Source organism: Hoplias malabaricus, chromosome 16 (assembly GCF_029633855.1).
Source record: "Hoplias malabaricus isolate fHopMal1 chromosome 16, fHopMal1.hap1, whole genome shotgun sequence".
Classification (NCBI taxonomy): domain Eukaryota; kingdom Metazoa; phylum Chordata; class Actinopteri; order Characiformes; family Erythrinidae; genus Hoplias; species Hoplias malabaricus.
This window is the reverse complement of record NC_089815.1, coordinates 22,259,775-22,279,571: the sequence shown is the minus strand read 5'-3', so window position 1 is coordinate 22,279,571 and position 19,797 is coordinate 22,259,775. Positions and strand designations below refer to the sequence as shown.

General features: G+C 39.8%; 1 protein-coding gene across 1 annotated transcript; it reads right to left on the bottom strand.

Annotated features, from left to right (window-relative positions):
* Window positions 1-788: 788 nt before the first annotated feature.
* LOC136671380 (complement factor H-related protein 1-like) lies at window positions 789-19,591 on the bottom strand. The gene is made up of 11 exons (XM_066647050.1): window positions 19,039-19,591; window positions 18,772-18,945; window positions 12,305-12,481; window positions 11,013-11,200; window positions 10,887-10,923; window positions 7,459-7,626; window positions 6,047-6,241; window positions 5,785-5,958; window positions 4,162-4,245; window positions 1,678-1,854; window positions 789-1,243 (listed from the first exon to the last, which is right to left on the bottom strand). Exons 1-11 carry the CDS (start codon window positions 19,076-19,078, stop codon window positions 1,050-1,052), a joined length of 1,608 nt encoding a protein of 535 aa, XP_066503147.1. The 5' UTR covers window positions 19,079-19,591; the 3' UTR covers window positions 789-1,049.
* Window positions 19,592-19,797: the final 206 nt, after the last annotated feature.

Genomic DNA, 19,797 nt, shown 5'->3' with positions numbered 1-19,797 from the left:
AATGTTCAGGATGTGATTCAACAAATGTACTTTGTACAACTATGTCCACATATTTGATTCAGTGACGTAAACGCAGTTTAAGAACAAAATATACACAGATTGACCATAACATTATGACTCCTTGTTTCTGCGTACATTGACCATTTATCCGCTCTAGTTTCCATGGTCAAGGCAGTGGTGGTTTCGCTCTCAGAGCAACACACACAGCGTCAGTGAGGTGCTGAGATTGATCCACCACCATAAAAATACATGCTCTGTTGGAGAGCAGGGTGAAACGGGGCTAACGAAGAATGCAGAGCAACAGGCGGACAACAATCTGTAATTGCAGAACTACTAAGGGCACCTCTGAGGTTGGAAAACTTGATGGAATGTATGAGTGCAGAAACACGGAGGTTGTTTTATTGTTTTGGCAGATTGGTGTATATTTTATTTGTTTACATAATTGCACACATTAAATGACTGGGTGAATTTTCTGAAATCCTTTATAGTTTTTCCTGAAAAAAACACATGAAAAGAAAACACACTCTCCAAGTGGAAGTGGAGAAGACTCTTTTTATACAAATTTTAAAGAAAATATATTCAACTTTGCATTTCCTTTGATGTTTCATGCTAATATACTTTCGTTTGGTGTTTTACATAGTCCCCTCCAGGGTGTATTCCCGCCTTGCGCCCGATGATTCCAGGTAGGCTCTGGACCCCCCGCGACCCTAAATTGGATAAGCGGTTACAGATAATGGATGGATGGATGGATGTTTTACATAAATATACAACACACAACTTGTGTTCCATAATAACCCTTTATTTGGTTCACTTGTCCATAAATGTCAGTGACAAAATTTGAGATATGTTTAAATTTGACTGAACACAACCCTTTAAGAATAGAACTTTATCTGAATGTGGTTTTGAATGTTCAATAAAAACCTCTTCAAACTTTCTTTGAATCAACAGTTACACAAACATCCACTTTATTCAGACAGTGGAAAATGACTTCACTGTTACACGTCTTTAAGCTGTGAACAACTTAACCTCCCACAGATCTGTAATTAAAACTATACACAAGTAGGTAACTGAACCACTCCATCAGTACAGCGCTGACGTAATTCTACTGCACCTGTGTGTCTATATCCTCGTGCACAAACAAATGTAATAAAATCATTATGCTGTGAATAGATTTTTCTTCTTCCTCCAACCTTTATTTCTATATTATTGGCATCCATAACATGAACATCCACAGTGCACGGTTCTGAAACAAACCCAACATGTCTTTATTAGTACTTACTCATCCATAAAATCACTATGACAATACATATTCAAAACATAAAGGATGAAACTTGACCAAGGGAAATCACAGGACTGCAGGTGTCTTGCTCAAGGGCACTTTAGCTGTGAATTCATTTTTTCTTGCCGGTCCTGGGAAGTCTCTGGCCTCAAGCCAGCTTCTCTAGCCTCAAGGCCACATAATCACGATATACATTATTTTAAATATAGATTATTAGATTACTATAAACAGTTCCACTGTAAGCTCCGTTGTTAAACATATAGAACTTGTTCCACAGTTTTAAATTCATTTCTTGGGTGAATCTTGCTAGTTTATTTTCTAACACTTTGTGATAATAGCTAACATGGGTTAATATCAGAATATCAGATTTCAAAAACATTGAACGGATCTATACTTACTCAAACATCTCCCGTTTCCTGTCCATCTGCCTTGTTTACAGACCATGTGGGGATCACCATCCTGCACGTAGTATGAAGGACAGTCATAGGTAGCTATTTCATCTTCCTCATATTGTTTCTTAAAATCCTGTACTGCATGAGGAATCAATGGAGGTCGGCCACATCCAACTCTTTTTACTGTTAAGAAACACACACAAACACACACACACACACACACAAGTGATTCTCAATTAATCAGTTAATTTATTTCAGTTATTCAATTCAAAAAGTGAAACTCCTATAGATTCATATAGAACAGAGTGATCTATTTCAAGCGTTTATTTCTATTTATGTTGATGATTATGGCTTACAGTCAATGAAAACCCAAAAGACATTATCTCAGAAAATTAGAATATTATATATGAACAATTAAAAAATATATTTGAATACAGAAATGTTGGCCTGCTGATAAGTATATACAGTATATGAACTCACTACTTGGTCAGGGCACCTTTTGGATGAATTACTGCATGTGGCATGAAGGCCCAGGTGGCTTTGATAGCGGCCTTCAGCTCATCTGCATTGTTGGGCCTGTTGTCTCTCATTTTCCTCTTGACAATACTCCATAGAGATCAGGTGAGTTTGCTGGCCATTAAAGTGCAGTGATACTGTGGTTATTAAACTAGGCATTGGTACTTTTGGCACAAGCTTGTCAGCAGAGGGAAGCTGAAGTGCTCTAAACTTTCTTGGTAGACGGCTGCACTGACTTTGGACTTGATATAACACAGGGGTCCATCACCAGCAGATGACACGGCTGCCCAAACCATCACTGATTGTGGAAACTTCACACTGGACTCAAGCAGCTTGGATCTACTCTTCCTCCAGACTCTGGGAACTTGATTTCCAAATTAAATGAAAAATTTACTTTCACCTGAAAACAGGACTTTGGACACTGAGCAACAGTCCTGTCCTTTTTCTCCTCTGTCCAGATGAGACACTTCTGGCCTTGTCTCTGGGTCATGAGAGGTTTCAGGAATGCGACAGTGGTAGCCATTGTCCAGGATACATCAGTGTGTGGTGGTTCTAGAAGCACTGACTCCAGTAGCAGTCCACTCCTTGTGAATCTCCCCCAAATTTCTGAATGTCATTTTCTTAACAATCATTTCAAAGCTGCAGTTTTCTCAACTTTCCATTAATATGATTGGATACAAAAGGAGGCTGTCAATGACTGCCTTCTGGACATCTATCAAGTCAGAAGTTTTCCCCGTTAATGTGTAGCTTACTGTACCAGACTAAGGAAACATTTTAAAGGCTTAGGAAACCTTTGCAGGTGTTTTGTGTTGATTATTCTAATGTTCTGAGATAATGTCTTTTGGGTTTTCATTGGCTGTAAGTTAATATGAGCTTCAGTTTTTGAATTGAATTACTCAAATAAATTAACTTTTGGTGATATTCTAATTTATTGAGATGCACCTGTATATTAACATTTTGTCCCTTTCCAAAGAAAAACATGTATCTCTAAAGTTTTTTAGACTGACTTCATAGAAAGTTAAGAACGTTTTTTCCCCTCGCCTGTAAATTACTATTTTGGAGACACATGCTTTTCATTGAACAGTTATGATAAGTAAATTATAGTCTATGTGCAATGCTTAAAGTCCAGCAACAAAATACATTCAGGTCTGTTGTCACCTGACATTCACTAGGCCTCAGAACTAGGTTGCAACTCTTAAACCTTTATTCTGGACAGCTAACTTCCCTGCATTTTAGGGACATTGTCTCTGACGTGGCAAAAACTTGCTGAGTGAAGTGTATTGGACTGTACTGGAAATGTACCCATCAGTTCTGACTTTACATTTATAATTTATGAAGAACACAGAAAAAGGTAACACATGTGAAATTAATTTATGATGTTCACTGTGTGAAATGACAAGAGGTAAAAATATTTTTACTAATATATATTTTCCTTTCAAATTATTCCTCAGGTTCAATACAGCTTCTAAATGTCACAGTTGAAGGAGGATGAGGAGGTGGACGTACACGCAAGGAAGATTTATTTAAACAAAACCAAGGCAAACACAACAAACAGAAAACAAACAGGAGCAGGGAGGCAAGAAAACAAACAAGAACTCAGTGGAACATGACTAGAACAGGAACATAACTGTGATCTGGTGGTAACGTGTAAGACAACAGACAAAGAAACACATCTACACGCACAAGAACCGACCCAGAAACACTGAAACAAAGGGACTATATATACACTGACAAGGAACACCTGGGGACAATAACGAGAGGGCAGGACTACAAAGGAGACTCTGACGAGAGGGCGGAGCTAAGGCGGGACTAGGGCGAAGACAGGAAGAATAAACAGAAAACAAACACAGGACGTGACACTAAACAATACAAAGTGTTCCGATCAATTTAAGATATGAAAATTCAGTTCAATTGTGTAATAAAATGTTTGATAGAAATGTTATTATGGAAAACAATCCATGAACAGTTTCTTACCTTCTGCCTGATCCCGTCCTGCAGAGCTCTCAGAGGTATGTGCGGCTTCTGTAGGTTTGTTCTGCTTATCCTTTTCTTCTACAGCTAAACAAAAATAATGCTGCTATGAAAAAACTATTTAATTTAGATACACACCTATCTGTGTGTGTGTGTGTGTGTGTTTGTGTGAAAGCACATATCACACTTTAATGAGCTGATGAATCTGGTTCATTTAAAGAAAACATGGCCTCTACAAGAGAGCTGTCATTTGAAACTATGAAAATGATTATAAAACTGAGTGTGTAAAACGATTTTGGTTGTTCCTAGTCAGATGTGTCTCACTTGAAGCAGGTGTAAACTAAATTGGAAGGTTTATGAAAGTGATATTTTCTTGGTGATTCCTTGGTGAAGTTGGTAAAGAGATTAGAGCATTGTCATCTAATGTTGAATGTACAAATAGGAACTGTTAATTCAGTCGTATTTCACAGAGAGAAGATAAGGTAGTGCCAAATTCAGCCATATTTCACATTCCAGTTCGTGAACTAAATTTGGAATCGTTCGGCGGTGACCAAACGTCCTCTTTTGTCCAGAAAAGCACTCTTTTTTTGGGACCATGTGCAATTTCTTGCCATAACCCCTAAATCATTCAATAAAATGTTCACTTTGATGACGTTGTTGAAAGGGTGATTGTTGAAGTGTTCAAGGGATCCGAGAATTAAAAGCTGAATTGGGACACACTCTCACCACTTCAGTGCTCCACCGTCCCACAGTCCACTGTGGTGAGCATCACAGCGTTTTACTGGAGCCTCAAACAGAAATGTGTTGAACGTTGTTGAAGTAATATTTATCATAGTCTCTTCTTTATGTTTGGAGGATGTTTCTGTGACACAGTCTTTTGTTTTCTACTATATATTTAACAAACGGAAAATCATCTTTTCTGTCCCTATAACGACATGAATAAACGAACACATCTCACAGTTACTGACATTCTGATGAGTAAATTATATCTGCAGTTTTTTTTTTTACTTTATATGAAGAAACGAGGCAGTGAAATAACCACCGTTTTATCAGTCAGTCAATTATAGTAATGTAAGTCAGTAGCTACATAAATATCTAGTTAGCAGTGATGCCCTGTTCCTTTACCAAGTATAGATTACTTTGTTGATGAAATATTAAGGTGATTGGTTCTAGAAATGTTCAAAAATTTAAATTTTGAAATGTTATCTCGTTGCTTTCTGGTAAATGACTTGCTTTAATGTCATCTCAACACAGTGCTTCAGTTGGTATTAACAGAAAATAACAGGCTTTCCATGATCATACATGCACTGTCAGTAACTGACGAGATAAACAAATTTTATAGTTTGTTATTATTTGTTATTATTTTAAACAAAGACATTGATATGAAGCATCAAAGCTTCTCCAGGCATTCCAGGGACAAAGGTAGCTATGTATTTTGGGCTTTCCTGTTTTTGAAATACCAGAAACACCCTTGTGACAATGTCTAATGGCGGTCCGGCAAAACTAGGCTTGCCTAGTTTCTCTTTGCTCTGGTTTTCAGACTCATTATAAAAGCTGTCTCATTTCATAGCCTCTGCCAAACCATGTGTAATGTGTAGAGACAGGATACAAGCTTTCAAAACTTACCCTCACATAGTGGTTTTGGAGACCAGCCATTTTCTGTACACGTGGCACTATGAGCTTTTCGCTTATAGCCACTTTCACACCAGTAAGACTTACGATCCCCAAGTTTTCTACCCCAACGAAAGTAGTAATGAGGATATTGCACATGCTCATCCACAGGAAAATCACATGTAATTTCTGCAAAGATGTTTATATTTCCATTAGTACATGTTAAACCTGGAATACTAAAAATATAGTTGCATTTTAAATTTTGTTGCATTTTTACCTTCACACACAGGAGGGATCTCCCATTCTCCACTGTCCAGGCATAAAATGTTACGTGAGTTTAATTTTGTTGAAAACAACCGGTATGTTTCTGAGCAGGTGATCTCTACACTCTCTCCAATTCTGAAGACACTTTTCCCTCTTGGACTTATGCTTTTAATTCCATATGTGATGGACCCAAGCAGACAAGTCATTTCTATCACACAAAAAATGAGGTAAAACAGAGAGGAGCTGATTTTCCCATCACTACAAATCACTTTTTCCACCCCTAGATTGTGTCTTAAAAAAATATATATATATATATATATATATATATATATATATATACAGTGATGCCCCAGAAGTCGAGATCCGTTCCAGAACTCGCGTCGACAGCTGATGCGGTCGAGTTCCGAATCGAATTTCCCCATAAAAAATAACTGAAAACCGATGAATTGGTTCTCGACCATAAATTTTTGACCATATATTTCCCTATTTCCCTACAAAAATAATCAACAATTACACTCTTAGGTAAGTAATACTGTATAAAGCTAATGTTTTTGCTGAAAAAAGTGCCAAAAACACATAAAATACGCAAAAACTTGGGCACAACCTCAAAAAACTTCCAACCTTGTGGAACGACGCCGTAAACAGACGCCAAATAGCGTCAGTTAAGCTCAACAAGAGCGGCATTTATTTACAAAAGTCGCGTGGGTCGGGTCGGGTTCCGAGTTTTAAAGTTGACCTCTGAGTCGAAATTCTCTCGATATTTGGTGTCGACTTGAGATATATATATATATATATATATATATATATATATATATATATATATATATATATATAGGAGGTCCATAGGTGTGAGTGAATGTGTGAGTGTGTGTCACCCTGCAAAGGACTGGCGCCTCCCGCAGGGTGTGTTCCCACCTTGCGCCCAGTGATTCTGCTTAGGTTCTGGACCCACCAAGACCCTGAACTGGTTAAACGGTTTCAGAAAATGAATGAATGAATATATAAGGGTTATATGTTGTTCTTGGCAGCTGCCCATTTGTTATTTTGGGGTTGTGTGGTGGTTGTTTAAAGGGATTTATATTATATTCCATGAGTGGTTTGTGGATTTGTTTTTCTTTATTATTCCTTATTTAATCTGTCTTAGTTTTTTAGATTGTGATAAATACTGTACACAGTTGGATGATGTACCTGAAGCATTCTTTTAGTTTAATGGCGTTAAAAGTGTTGAACTGGCTTCCACAAACAGGCGTTTTATTTATTTATTTATTATTAAGTTTTTAAACCTAGTTTCAAGTAGCTTATGTGAGGACTGAGATAGATGCTGCCAAATTTGACAAATAATTGTTTAATTGATTGCCTCTGATCCTTCAACCCTTAGTTTCACCAAACTGTAAGGTAACAGGAAGACACATAGAGAGGGTTTACCTTCACACTCTGGTGTTATGCTCCAGCCTGTTTTAAGGCATTTAGGGGCTCCACGTCTGGGCCTGTAGCCTTCATTACATACATATTTTAACAGCTCGTTTTCACTGTATTCCATCTTACCATCAGTAATGGTTCCATGTGCTATTTTAGGTGGAGTACAGCTTATTTCTGTAAGAATATTTTGCAAGTTGATTTTAAACCAGTCAAAGATTTATTTGTTTTACTAGCATATGTTAAACAAATGAACAGGTAAACACAAGAACGTCAGAGAACACATGCTGAAATTAAAATCAAGTGTATCACGGAAGGAATGACATTTCTGTGCAATTTTGTAACTGTTACAATCAATTAAAAATACATTTAGAAAATAAACTACAAATCCAGTTTCCAAAACAGGCGGAGGACTTTCTAAAAGTACAATAAAAACTGAAATTTGTTAATTCACTTAAATATTTCCAATTTTTTCACTGACCAACTTCATAGGAAGTTTAAGTTACACCATACTGAAACATTCTACAATAAGCAGGTGTATTTTAAAGTTGAAAAAGGAGCATCCACCAAAAGCTCAGTATTTGCAAGCAATGACGGATGAATGGCTTTGTGCTAAACTCTTTAATGTTTCAATAAAAAATGAAAATAATTTATAGGTATCCCATGGGATACATCTTTGATCAAGCACCATAATATCTCTAATTAATCCCTATCACAAAATCTGAAGAAACTCTATACATACATTATAAAGAACCACATGTAACCAGCGGACCATGCAACACTGAAAAAACATGTTTTTCTTCCTTAGTTATGTACAAAAAACCAGTTGATTTACAGGGTTACAGATCTATTACATCATCATAAAAACATAATAAAAAGAGACTAAACAATTTAAATAAACACCTCACCTTGTGCAGAGGTCAAGTAACATGCCAAAATGGCAAAAATTAAGCTTTTAAAGAGCCCACGCATTTTAGCTCCCAGACTTCCACAATCTCAGCTTAGGGATCTTTGTGATTTCTTTCTGTATTTGTAGCCACGTAGACTACTGTGGATCAATAACAATCCTTAGTTAATCATTTATCAAATTTTAAGAGCCCACTCTGCACATATTATTGTGTTTCTCTAAAAACCGTATAAGAATACTCTAACCTAGAGAGGGATTTTTCAGGGAGGCATGTACTCTGCTAATTGAAAACACAAGACATTGCAGAGATGAAAGAATGACACTGAACTTGTTCATCATTTTTACAATCAGGTTGGAGACCTGCCCCCCACATGTATGTCTTTCTGTATGTCTTCTCTTGTGCACTATGTACAGTACTGTGACATTACAATTTCCCTCTGGATCAATAAAGTGTTATTTTACCTTTTCTTTTCCTGAAATCTGTTTGTCAAACTGAATGTATAATTCTGATATAATAATCTATGGTTCTGTACTCTGACCTCATAGTATTTACATTACATCTCATTACTTTAATAGGTGTAGGATCGCAAGGTAAAAATCCTAGAAGATCGTTTAAACTTATCCATTTATTTTTTGTTTACATTCACATTTTTAAATACACTGCAGAGGTCAAACTCAGTTATCGGTGCATGCTTTGAATTCACTGCTGTTATATTAACAATATTTTTATCTTTATTGGGTTTTATCTGCATAAGTACAAGTAACTTCTTTACTATAGGTCAATATCCTTATTTATTTATTACAGATAAATGATTACCCAAATCCAGTAAATAGACCCATTTCACTTATGAAAAACATTGTTTATTTAGTGACAGATAAAACAAAGTTTAATCCAAGTTTTTAAAAAAAATGGAATTCATTTGGAAGCCTTTTGAGCTGAAATATTCATTGCTTTGAGTTCTTCGAATAAATGTCAATTATTATTTTGTCAACAATGGCATGATTTGTTCAGAATGCTGAGTAAGTTTGCACAGATTGCATTGTAGCAAATTACTAATACAACAAACAGTGTCAGTACACTAAACAGGCCCTGCACTAAATCTACATGGCTTTAAATGAACAATTCCCTGAATTTGAAGAAGTAAAAATGAACACAAATAATAATGACATTAATTGTCAAATGTCAAAATTCAGTTTTACAAAAATTATTTTTCCATTTAAGAGGTCCTATAACTTTTAAATATTTTTCACTTTTCCAGTTCATTGTGATTGGGTGTTATGCTCAAATTAAGTAAACTAGTTTTGACAGATTGTGTGAAACCTCATCAAAATTCAGTTTAAGGCCTGATAAAGGGCAGTATACATACACACACTCTGAGTGGTGGGCAGTGGTGGTGCCCAGAGAGGTGTTGGAGAGTTGTTGGAGGTGACTTGCTCAGAACAATGGGACAGAACAATGCTCAGTCCCAGTTCCCACAGATCAGTTATTCAGCTCTTTGTTGCACATCCTCTTTAATTTGCCACAAATCCAAGGAGTGTTAGAACCTTTTCAAAGTACCTACTCACCTCACTTGCAACCAGGACCAAGCAGGGGCTAAAAAAAGTATCCGGTTCCAGGTACCAGATTTGCCCAATGCAAAAGCAAAAAGCCGAGCCAAGCCAAGTCAAGCAGGTGAAGTGGAAATGTGCCAGGACTTGCCACTGCCTCATCAGTGTCACTGCAGTGCTGAGATTTATCCACCAATATAAAAATACCTGCTGCGTTGGAGAACAGAGTGAAGTTTTTGGAACAAGAGATGGACTTGTCCCGTTCAGGGCCTACCCAGAATCACTGAGTGCAAAACAGGAACACACCCTGGAGGTGGCTCCAGTCCTTCACAGGGCAACACACACATTCATTCAAACCTATAGACATTTTTGAGTCGCTAATCCACCTACGTTTGTGTGGTTTTGAACCGTGGGAGGAAACCGTAACCACCTGGAGAAAACCCACGCAGACAAGGGGAGGACACACCAAACTCCTCAAAGACAGTCAGTCCCCGGGGGGGGGGGGGGGGGGGGAGGGGCTTGAATCCACAGCCTCCAGGACCTTGGAGCTTTGTGACAGTGACACTACCAGCTGCGCCACTGTGCCGCCCAAAAGACGTATTACATTCTGTAATTGTTAAACTACTAAATGCACCACTAAAGTAAGAAAAGTTGATAAAAAATGAAGTGAACGTAGAAACAAGGATGTAGATTTTAGAAGATGTTTGGCAGGTTGGTGTATATTTATTTGTTTGCAAAATTGAAAACATTAAATAACCCAGTGAATTTTCAGTAATCCTTTTTTTTCTGAAAAATAAAATACATAAAAACCAACAGGAAAGTGTATATACTTCTTTTTGTATTAATTGTAAAGGAAAGATTTAAATACACAGCACACAATTTGTGTTTCATAATAAGCATTTATTTTGTTAATTTGTACATAAATATCAGTTTAGATCACAGCTTGAGATTTGATTAGATTTGACTGAACACAACCCTTTACCCTGTTTACTGAGCAGAAGTTGATCCTCAGACTTTCTCTGAATCAGCAAATACACAAAAACAAAAAAACAAGACTTCATTGTTATGCTTCTATAAGCAGTGAACAGATCTGTAGCTAAAACCTTACACAAACAGGTAACGGAATCACTCCCTCATTACAGGACTGACGTAAGCCAACTTCACCTGTGTGTTTATATCCTCGCACACAAACAAATGAAATATGATCCAGATGCTTTAAATAGATTTTTGTCCTTCCTCCAAACTTTAATTCTATTTTATTGACATCCATAACATGAACATCCACAGTGCACGGTTCTGAAACAAACCCAACACGTCTTTATCAATATCCATTAAATCACTACAACAATACACAGTACAGGCAAAGACACAGAGAACCTGATTTTTCCCCATAACATCTCTGCAGTAACATCATAAAGCTCAGTTATGAGGAAAAATGTTTAGACGTGTTTTTTGTTTTTTTTTGCAGTCCATAGCCGGATACAGCCAGAGTGAACTGTATCTGAGGTCATTGAGTGAATGCTTCTGAGGACATTTTATGTTTGAAACTGACCCCCGACTGCAGTTAGAGGGACAGACAAACAGAATCTGACCTGCTCTGTGGTGTTTTAATGATTATTAGATTATTATAATCAGCTCCACTGTGCCCTTCTTTGTTAAACTTTATAAAATTTGTTCAAACGTAAACTCTTGGGTGATTAATTAAAATATTATGCTAGTTCATTTTCTGATTGTTATTGTCACACTGGAATCTAAAACTTAAAACTGGAAGTTAAAACTTTAACTTTTTAATGGAACTCTGTGAAGCTGCTTTGTGACAACATCAGTTGTAGAAAAAAACGCTATACAAATAAATTTGATTTGATTTGATTTAAGCACAGCATGAATAATTGTGAAGGAGGGGTAGGAGTTTATTCACACAATTATGTATATTTATAGACTTCTGCATTTTTAATTAGAGGTTAAGGGATGCTTCTTTGTCTTTAAGCAGCTTATTCTGAATAAAAATAGTATGTTATATCTTAACTTTTATGGTTTATATAGTTGACTATTTCTGTTTTGCATTATTCCTAAACTCACTATATGGTCATGTTATTATTCAGATTTAAACACCATCTGAAGCTTAACAGAACCATTTAGCTACATACTGTCCACTGTATGTTCACGTTTCACATAGACTCCATCAGTAATGTTGTGTGCTTTAAACTTTTATTATTGTAAGCCACTATTAGACTGAGTTATCAGTGTATTCTAGTGAGAGCAGTACAGTCCTATTACAGATAACAAAGTGCGGGGTATTTGAAATTCTCCACTAGTCACTAACACTTTGTGATAATAGCTAACATGGGTTAATGTCAGAACGTGTCAGATTTCTAAAACACTGAAATGATCTATACTTACTCAAACATCTCCCCTTTCCTGTCCAGTTGCCTTGCATACAGATCATGTGGGGATCACCGTCCTGCACGTAGTACATAGGACAGTCGTAAGTAGATTTTTCACCATCCTTATATTGCTCCTTTACATCTTGTACGGCATGTGAAATCAATGGCGGTGGGCCACATCCAACTCTTTGTACTATTAGGACACACATGACATGAGAGTTGTTGACTGAAGAATCAGAAATGATTATAAAACTCCTTCAATAAGAAAACTCAACACTGTGTGTGGAAAAAGAATGTGATTGTTCCCAGTCAGCTGTGTCTAAAATTTCATGTAGGTATAAATAAAAAAGATAAAAGTGATAGTTATTGACCTACTTTGTCCAAGGAGAAGAAGCTAGACATTTTTGTCTGGTGCTGTTCTAATGAAATGTATAAAGACAACTGCCTGAAGAATATGATCAAATCTCCTTATATCTTTATGATAAATGTCAGGTAAAATACATTTATCATAATAAAAGAAAATGCACCTTGCTACAGAATAAAAAAGTGTTAAAGCTGTCCTTCAGGAAAGACACATCATCTCAGTGAAATGGCCAGGAAACATTGTCAGTCTGTTGTTAGTTTGGAACCGTTTGGCGCGTTTCCACCGACATAAACTGGTTCGCAAACCAGAAAAATTTCCCTGCTGGGACCAAAGAACAGCAGGTCCTTCACCGCAAACTGTGGCTGAATAATTGAAGAGAAAAGGGATATCATCAGGGACAGGGCAGTTGAGATATAAAGGAAAGGGGAGAGGACTAAAGAAGGTCAGAGAAGGTATAAGCATCAATAGCTTTGATATTATGATAGATGACTTCCACAAGCTTGTGGTAAAAAAAAAAAAAAAAAAAAAGAGAGTCAGAGGGTTAACCGACAGACCAGATGAACAGACTAAATCCAAAAAATGGATTCATTTTTCATTTCACAATATTTTTCACAAAAGTTGAAAAAAATGCTCAACATTCATGGACTGACGTAAAAGTCACATTGCCACAGATCGGATATGCAGCATAAGCCTCTCCCACCATCCATTTTCATCCATCATCCAAGGCCTATTTAAACCAGACAGGACTTGTTAAAATAGACCTGCTATGAGACCAAAATGACTAAGATACACCTAGAGAAACAAAACAGAATTTGTTGTACTGAGGCACAGCTTTCCATCTCTCAGCTTTTCACCTATAAATCTTCTCCATGATTTGTTTAACATCTGTATACTTGGTGTTCTGTTGGTCATATTTACTGTTGTGCTCTAGTAATGTGAGTTGCTCTGCTGGCTTGGTTATGCAAATTCTTTGGATAGCAACAGAACTCTGATTGGTCAGCCTGCTTTTAATATGTATGTATAATGCAGGAAACTGCTTCTTTTCGATTAAAGATTCAAAGTGAAAAATCGCATTAATAGATGTGTGTGTGTGTGTGTGTGTGTGTTTTCAAAACTTGATTCTTTCCTCCCATAAAAATTAACTTGGCATACACAGGCTTCAGCAGTAAAAGAGTGATACCAGATGGTGATCTGTGATTTTACTTTTAGTGACAGATGGCAAAAAAGAGACCCTTTGAATTTTATGAGAGGAGATTGTAACTGTACAGTTGTAAAGTTCCATACACTATTTAAAAGGTCCTTACATTTTTCATTCATTCATTCATCCATTATTCACTGCATATTTGGGTCTGGGTCGTGGGGGAAGCAGTCGGAGCAAGGAAACCCAGACCTCCCTCTCCCCAGCCACCACCTCCAGCACCTCCGGGGTATACCGAGGCGTTCCCAAGCCAGTCGAGACATGTAGTCTCTCCAGCGTGTTCTTGGTCTGCCCCGGGGCCTCCTCCCCGTTGGACATGCCCAGAACACCTCACCAAGAAGGCGTCCAGGAGGCAACTGGACCAGATGCCCGAACCTCCTCAACAGGCTCGACATGGAGGAGCAGTGGCTCCACTCCGAGTCTCTCCCGGATGTCCGAGATCCTAACCCTGTCTCTAAGGGAGAGTCCAGACACCCTGCAGAGAAAACTCATCTCAGTCGCTTGTACCCGCAATCTCATTCTTTCGGTCACTACCCAAAGCTCGTGACCATAGGTGAGGGTTGGGACGTAGATTGAATGGTAAATCGAGAGCTTTGCTTTTCTACTCAGCTCTCTCTTCAACACAACGGACCAGTACAGAGCCCACATTACTGCTGACGCTGCACCGATCCGCCTGTCAATCTCACGCTCCATCTTTCCCTCACTTCCCTCCAACTTTTTCCTCCACTTGAGGCAGGATCTCACTTCCAACCTGGAGAGATCACTCCACCCTTTTCCATCTGAGTACCATGGACTCAGACTTGGAGGTGCTGATCTTCATCCCTACCACTTCACACTCAGCTGCAAACTGGTCTAGCAAGAGCTGGAGGTCCCGGCTCGATGAAGCCAACAAGACCACATCATCCACAAAAAGCAGACATGGAATCCTGAGACCACCAAAACGGACACCTTCCGCCACTTGGTTACGTTGAGATATTCTGTCCATAAAAATTATGAACAGAACCGGTGACAACGGGCAGCCCTGACAGAGTCCAACTCCAACTGGAAACCAGTCGGACTTACTTCCAGCCATACGAACCAGACTCCTGCTCTGTTTATACAGGGACTGGATGGCTCGTAGCAAAGAGCCCAGTACCCTATACTCCCAGAGCACCCCCCACAGAATATCCCGAGGGACATGGTCGAATGCCTTCTCCAGATCCACAAAACACATGTAGACTGGTTGAGCAAACTCCCACGCACCCTCCAGGATCCTTGCGAGGGTAAAGAGCTGGCCCAGTGATCCACAGCAGGGGTGGAATCCTCCTGGATACGAGGTTCAACTATCAGTTGGACTCTCTTCTCCAGTACAACCGCATAGACCTTACCGGGGAGGCTGAGGAGTGTGATCACCCTATAGTTGGAACACACCCTCCGGTCCCCCTTTTTAAAAAGGGAAACCACCACCCCAATCTGCCAGTCCAGAGGCACTGGCCCTGATGTCCACACGATGTTGCAAAGACATGTCAGCCAGGACAGCTCCACAACATCCAGAGCCTTGAGGAACCCGGCGCGAACTTCATCCACCCTCCGGGGCCCTACCACTAAGGAGTTTTCCTACCACCTCGGCCACCTCAGCCCTAGTGATAGACGAGCCCTCCTGGGGTCCCCAAAATCTACTTCCTCTGCGGAAGACGTGCTGGTGGGATTGAGAAGATCCTCGAAGTATTCCTTCCACCGCCTAATGACGTCCCCAGTCGAGGTCAACAGTTCCCCACCCCCACCATATACAGTGTTGGTGGAAAACCACTTTCCCCTCCTGAGTTGCCTGATGGTTTGCCAGAAACTTCTCGGAGCCAACCGAAAGTCGTTTTCCATGTTCTCACCAAACTCCTTCCACACCCGAGTTTTTGCCTCAGCGACAGCCGAAGCCGCGAGCCGCTTGGATCCCCGGTACCTGTCAGCTGCCTCCGGAGTCCCCCAAGCGACTATAAATGTGACGCGGCCTACCTCCTACCCACTAAATCACCACACCCTAATGGTCATAAGAGGGATAATACCCACTAACAGAATGGGTTATATATATATAAAAAAATACTCTGTGATTATAGTCCGATTATGCCACCTGAGGAATGTCACCTCAGGAAATAAGACTAGTAAAACTAACCAAGCAACCCAGGTTCGTCTGTTGGGGACAGAGGCTCGTGGTCCACACAATATTTTGTTTTCACAATAAAAATTTTATTTCAGTACACATTCAAACATTACCCTAAAACACTAAAAGACTTTAGCTGCAGCTTTTAAATGAATACACCAATATTAATTAAAAATCATTCAAAATTACTATTTTAAAATGACAACAAGGTGCCATAAACTAGCTGCCACCAAAGAGAGAGAGAGAGAGAGAGGGAGAGAGAGAAAGAGGACTAAAAAAACCAAAATGACAAACTCAAGAAATAACCAATTACAACAAAACCAAAATAAAGAAATGAAAATCAATAAGGATAGTATACACTTAAAGAATAAGACAAAATAAATAATAAGAAAAGAAAATGAGCAAGCCCGAAATTGGGATATAACCCACCAACTAAACCCAAAAATTGACACAAATAATCTAACAAAATAGGAACGAACACTTAACACAAAAGAAAATCTACATTTTCCAAAAGAAATACAACTGTCGCAGAATAAACTGTGCCTTGAAAACAAAACAAAAAAGAAAATAACCAAAAACAAACAAAACAATTTGACAGACCCGCAAGTGATATGAATCTGTACAGCGCAGCAACACGACTTAACCACGACGTGGAGAAAACAGCAGCACGACTTTGCCAAGATGTGGAGAAAACAGCAGCACCACGAGAGGAGGAGCAGCTAGGAGAATGTTTAAACTCCGTTTAAAAGGAGTTTCTCTATCTCTGTCGGCATTGAGGTGCAACAACCGATAGAAGAGGGGGAGCAGCTGGCAGTGTGACGGTTCTAACGAAACATAGAATGTAAATACAAATGACGGCTGGACATGCTCTTAGAGAGAGGAAACATGCCTACCTGGCATTAAGCTGTGAAGCAGCAAAATAGCGAAGATGCAAAGCACAGAACAGCAACGATGCGAAGCAGAGAATGATTGAAGGCCTCAGACCATGGCACAACACCCACAGCAATCACTACTAAATACACACAAGTTACTCCACACATAGTAACCCCACACAAATAAGGAAAAATATACCGACACCCATGGTCCTACCTAAAATAATTAAAACACACAAATCATTGCAGTTGTACCTGAATCCACCACGCCAAACCACACGCCAAACAACAACAGGAGGGACAAGTTCACCGGAAAGGGGGGGGGGGGGCAAGCAGGTCAAACCAATCACTAAGTCCTCCTACTCCCCCTTCTCATAGGGCTACAGTGACATCCCCCAGTTAACCCTTGACATTACCCTTATATCAGTATCAAACGGAAATAAATAAAACACAATCTGCCACATAAAGTCAATCATCAAAATGTGGCCTACGGTATCCTGATGTCAGGTGTACTTGTGGACACCCTTATGCTCGAACATGGTGTTCATAATGGACAAACTGTGATGAGCACAGAAATCCAATAACTGAACACCACTCGGGTTCAGATCAGCGGGGCCGTTCCTCCCAGTCATGCCCCTCCAGGTCTCACTGTCATTACCCATGTGAGCGCTGAAGTCCCCCAGCAGAACAATGGAGTCCCCAGAATGAGTGTTCTCCAGCACACCTTCTAGGGTCCCCAAGAAGGCATGGTACTCTGAACTGCTGTTCAGTGCATAAGCACAAACAACGGTCAGAGCCCTTTCCCCAACCCGAAGGTGCAGAGAAATTACCCTCTCGTCCAGTGGGGTAAACCCCAACGTACAGGCGCTAAGCTGGTGGGCTATGAGAAAGACCACTCCTGCCTTACACCTCTCACCCTGGGAAACTCCAGAGTGAAAGAGCATCCAGCCCCTCTCAAGAAGATTGGTTCCAGAGCCCATACTGTGTGTCGAGGTGAGCCCAACTATATTTCTCAACCTTGCACACCAGCTCAGGCTCTTTTCTCACCAGAGAGGTTATGTTCCATGTTCCAAAAGCCAGTTTCAGTAACCAAGGGTCAGAACGCCAGGGTCCCTGACCTTGGCTGCAACCCGATCCACAATGCACCAGACCCAGATTACTACCTCTCCCACAGGTGGTGGGCCTATGGGACCCATGTTACTCCTTCGGGTTGAGCACGGCCGGACCCCATGAGTGAAAGTCCGGCCACCAGGTGCTCGCTAAGGAGCCCTTCCCCCAGGCCTGGCTCCAGGGTGAGGCCCCGGTAACCCTACTCCGGGCAAGGGAAGCTGTGTCCCTGTTCTTAATCTCTTCATCTCTGTCTTTATGGATCACTCTTTGTCTGGCCCATCACCTAGGACCAATTTGCCTTGGGAGACCCTACCAAGGGCTCATTCATTCATTAATTAATTAATTCATTCATTATCTGTAACCGCTTATCCAGTTCAGGGTCACGGTGGGTCCAGAGCCTACCTGGAATCATTGGGCGCAAGGCGGGAATACACCCTGGAGGGGGTGCCAGTCCTTCACAGGGCAACACACACACTCACACATTCACTCACACACTCGCACCTATGGACACTTTTTGAGTCGCCAATCCACTTCCCAATGTGTGTTTTGGAACTGTGGGAGGAAACTGGAGTACCCGCAGGAAACCCATGCGGACACAGGGAGAACACACCAAACTCCGCGACACTACCTGCTGCACCACCTGCTGCCCCCCTTACATTTTTTATTGGATAATATTAATGCATTTTAATATCATGCCATTTTTAAGTACTGCATAATAACCAATTTTCTGAATAGCTGTACATTAACAAGTGACTATGTTGAGTGAAAAGTATTCTTTCCATATGATTAACAAATCAGTACTTACCAGTGCAGTATCTCATTGACTGCCATCGACCGTCCCAACCACAGGTGACGGTGAATCTCTCAGGTTCATATCCAGGCAAACACTGGTATTCAATACGTTCACCTGGTTTATAAGGACGTTCTGATTTCCTCAGGATTCTTGCATTTTCAACTATTGGCTCAGGACACCCAGGCTCTGAAAGACAAAGGCAAGACATATTTCACAATTTTCTTCTTTAAAATAAAAGCAGTGTGAATTATCTGCGTGCTCCAAAAGACAGGGACTTACCCTCACACAGTGGATTTGGAGTCCAGCCGTTTTTGTACATGTGGCATATGTAGCTTTTTGCTTATAACCATCTTCACAATAGTATGACACACGAGTCCCGAGTTTTCTATCCCTACTAAAATAATACCGAGGATTCCGCACATGCTGATACATAGGAATATCACATTGAATTTCTGCAAAGATATTTAAGTTTTCATTAGTGTAAGTTATACCTGAAAACTTTTGAAATGTCTTAACTTTGTTCACCTTCACACACAGGAGGTGTCTCCCATTCTCCATTGTCCAGGCACTTAATCGTTTGTATGTTTTGTTTTGTGAAAACCCCCCAGTATTTTTCAGAGCAGGTGATTGTTACAGTCTCTCCAATTCTGAAGACGTTTTTCCCTCTTGGACTTGTGCTTTCAACCCCGTAGCTGACGGACTCAAGCCGACAAACCTTTTCTGTCGCAGACAAAAAGAGATAAAACAGAAAGGAGCTGACCTTTTCACCTGTTTCAGAGTACAAGTCTCTAATGTCACCCCAGGTTTGTCTTTAGTGGTGCCACATTCTGCTGCTGCCCTGTGTCAGTTTATTCTGTCATGGGCCTGCACCTATTGATGGTCATGTGACACGGCTCACATTTGTTCCCTCTGCTATTTATGTTTAATAGTCTGTTTTATTCGTCTTGTTAATCATTGTATATATGTAATGGTGGTTTTTTGTTAGTGTTGTTTCTACTTTTATATTTTGTAGTTTTAGTGTTTATGGTAGGGCTGGCG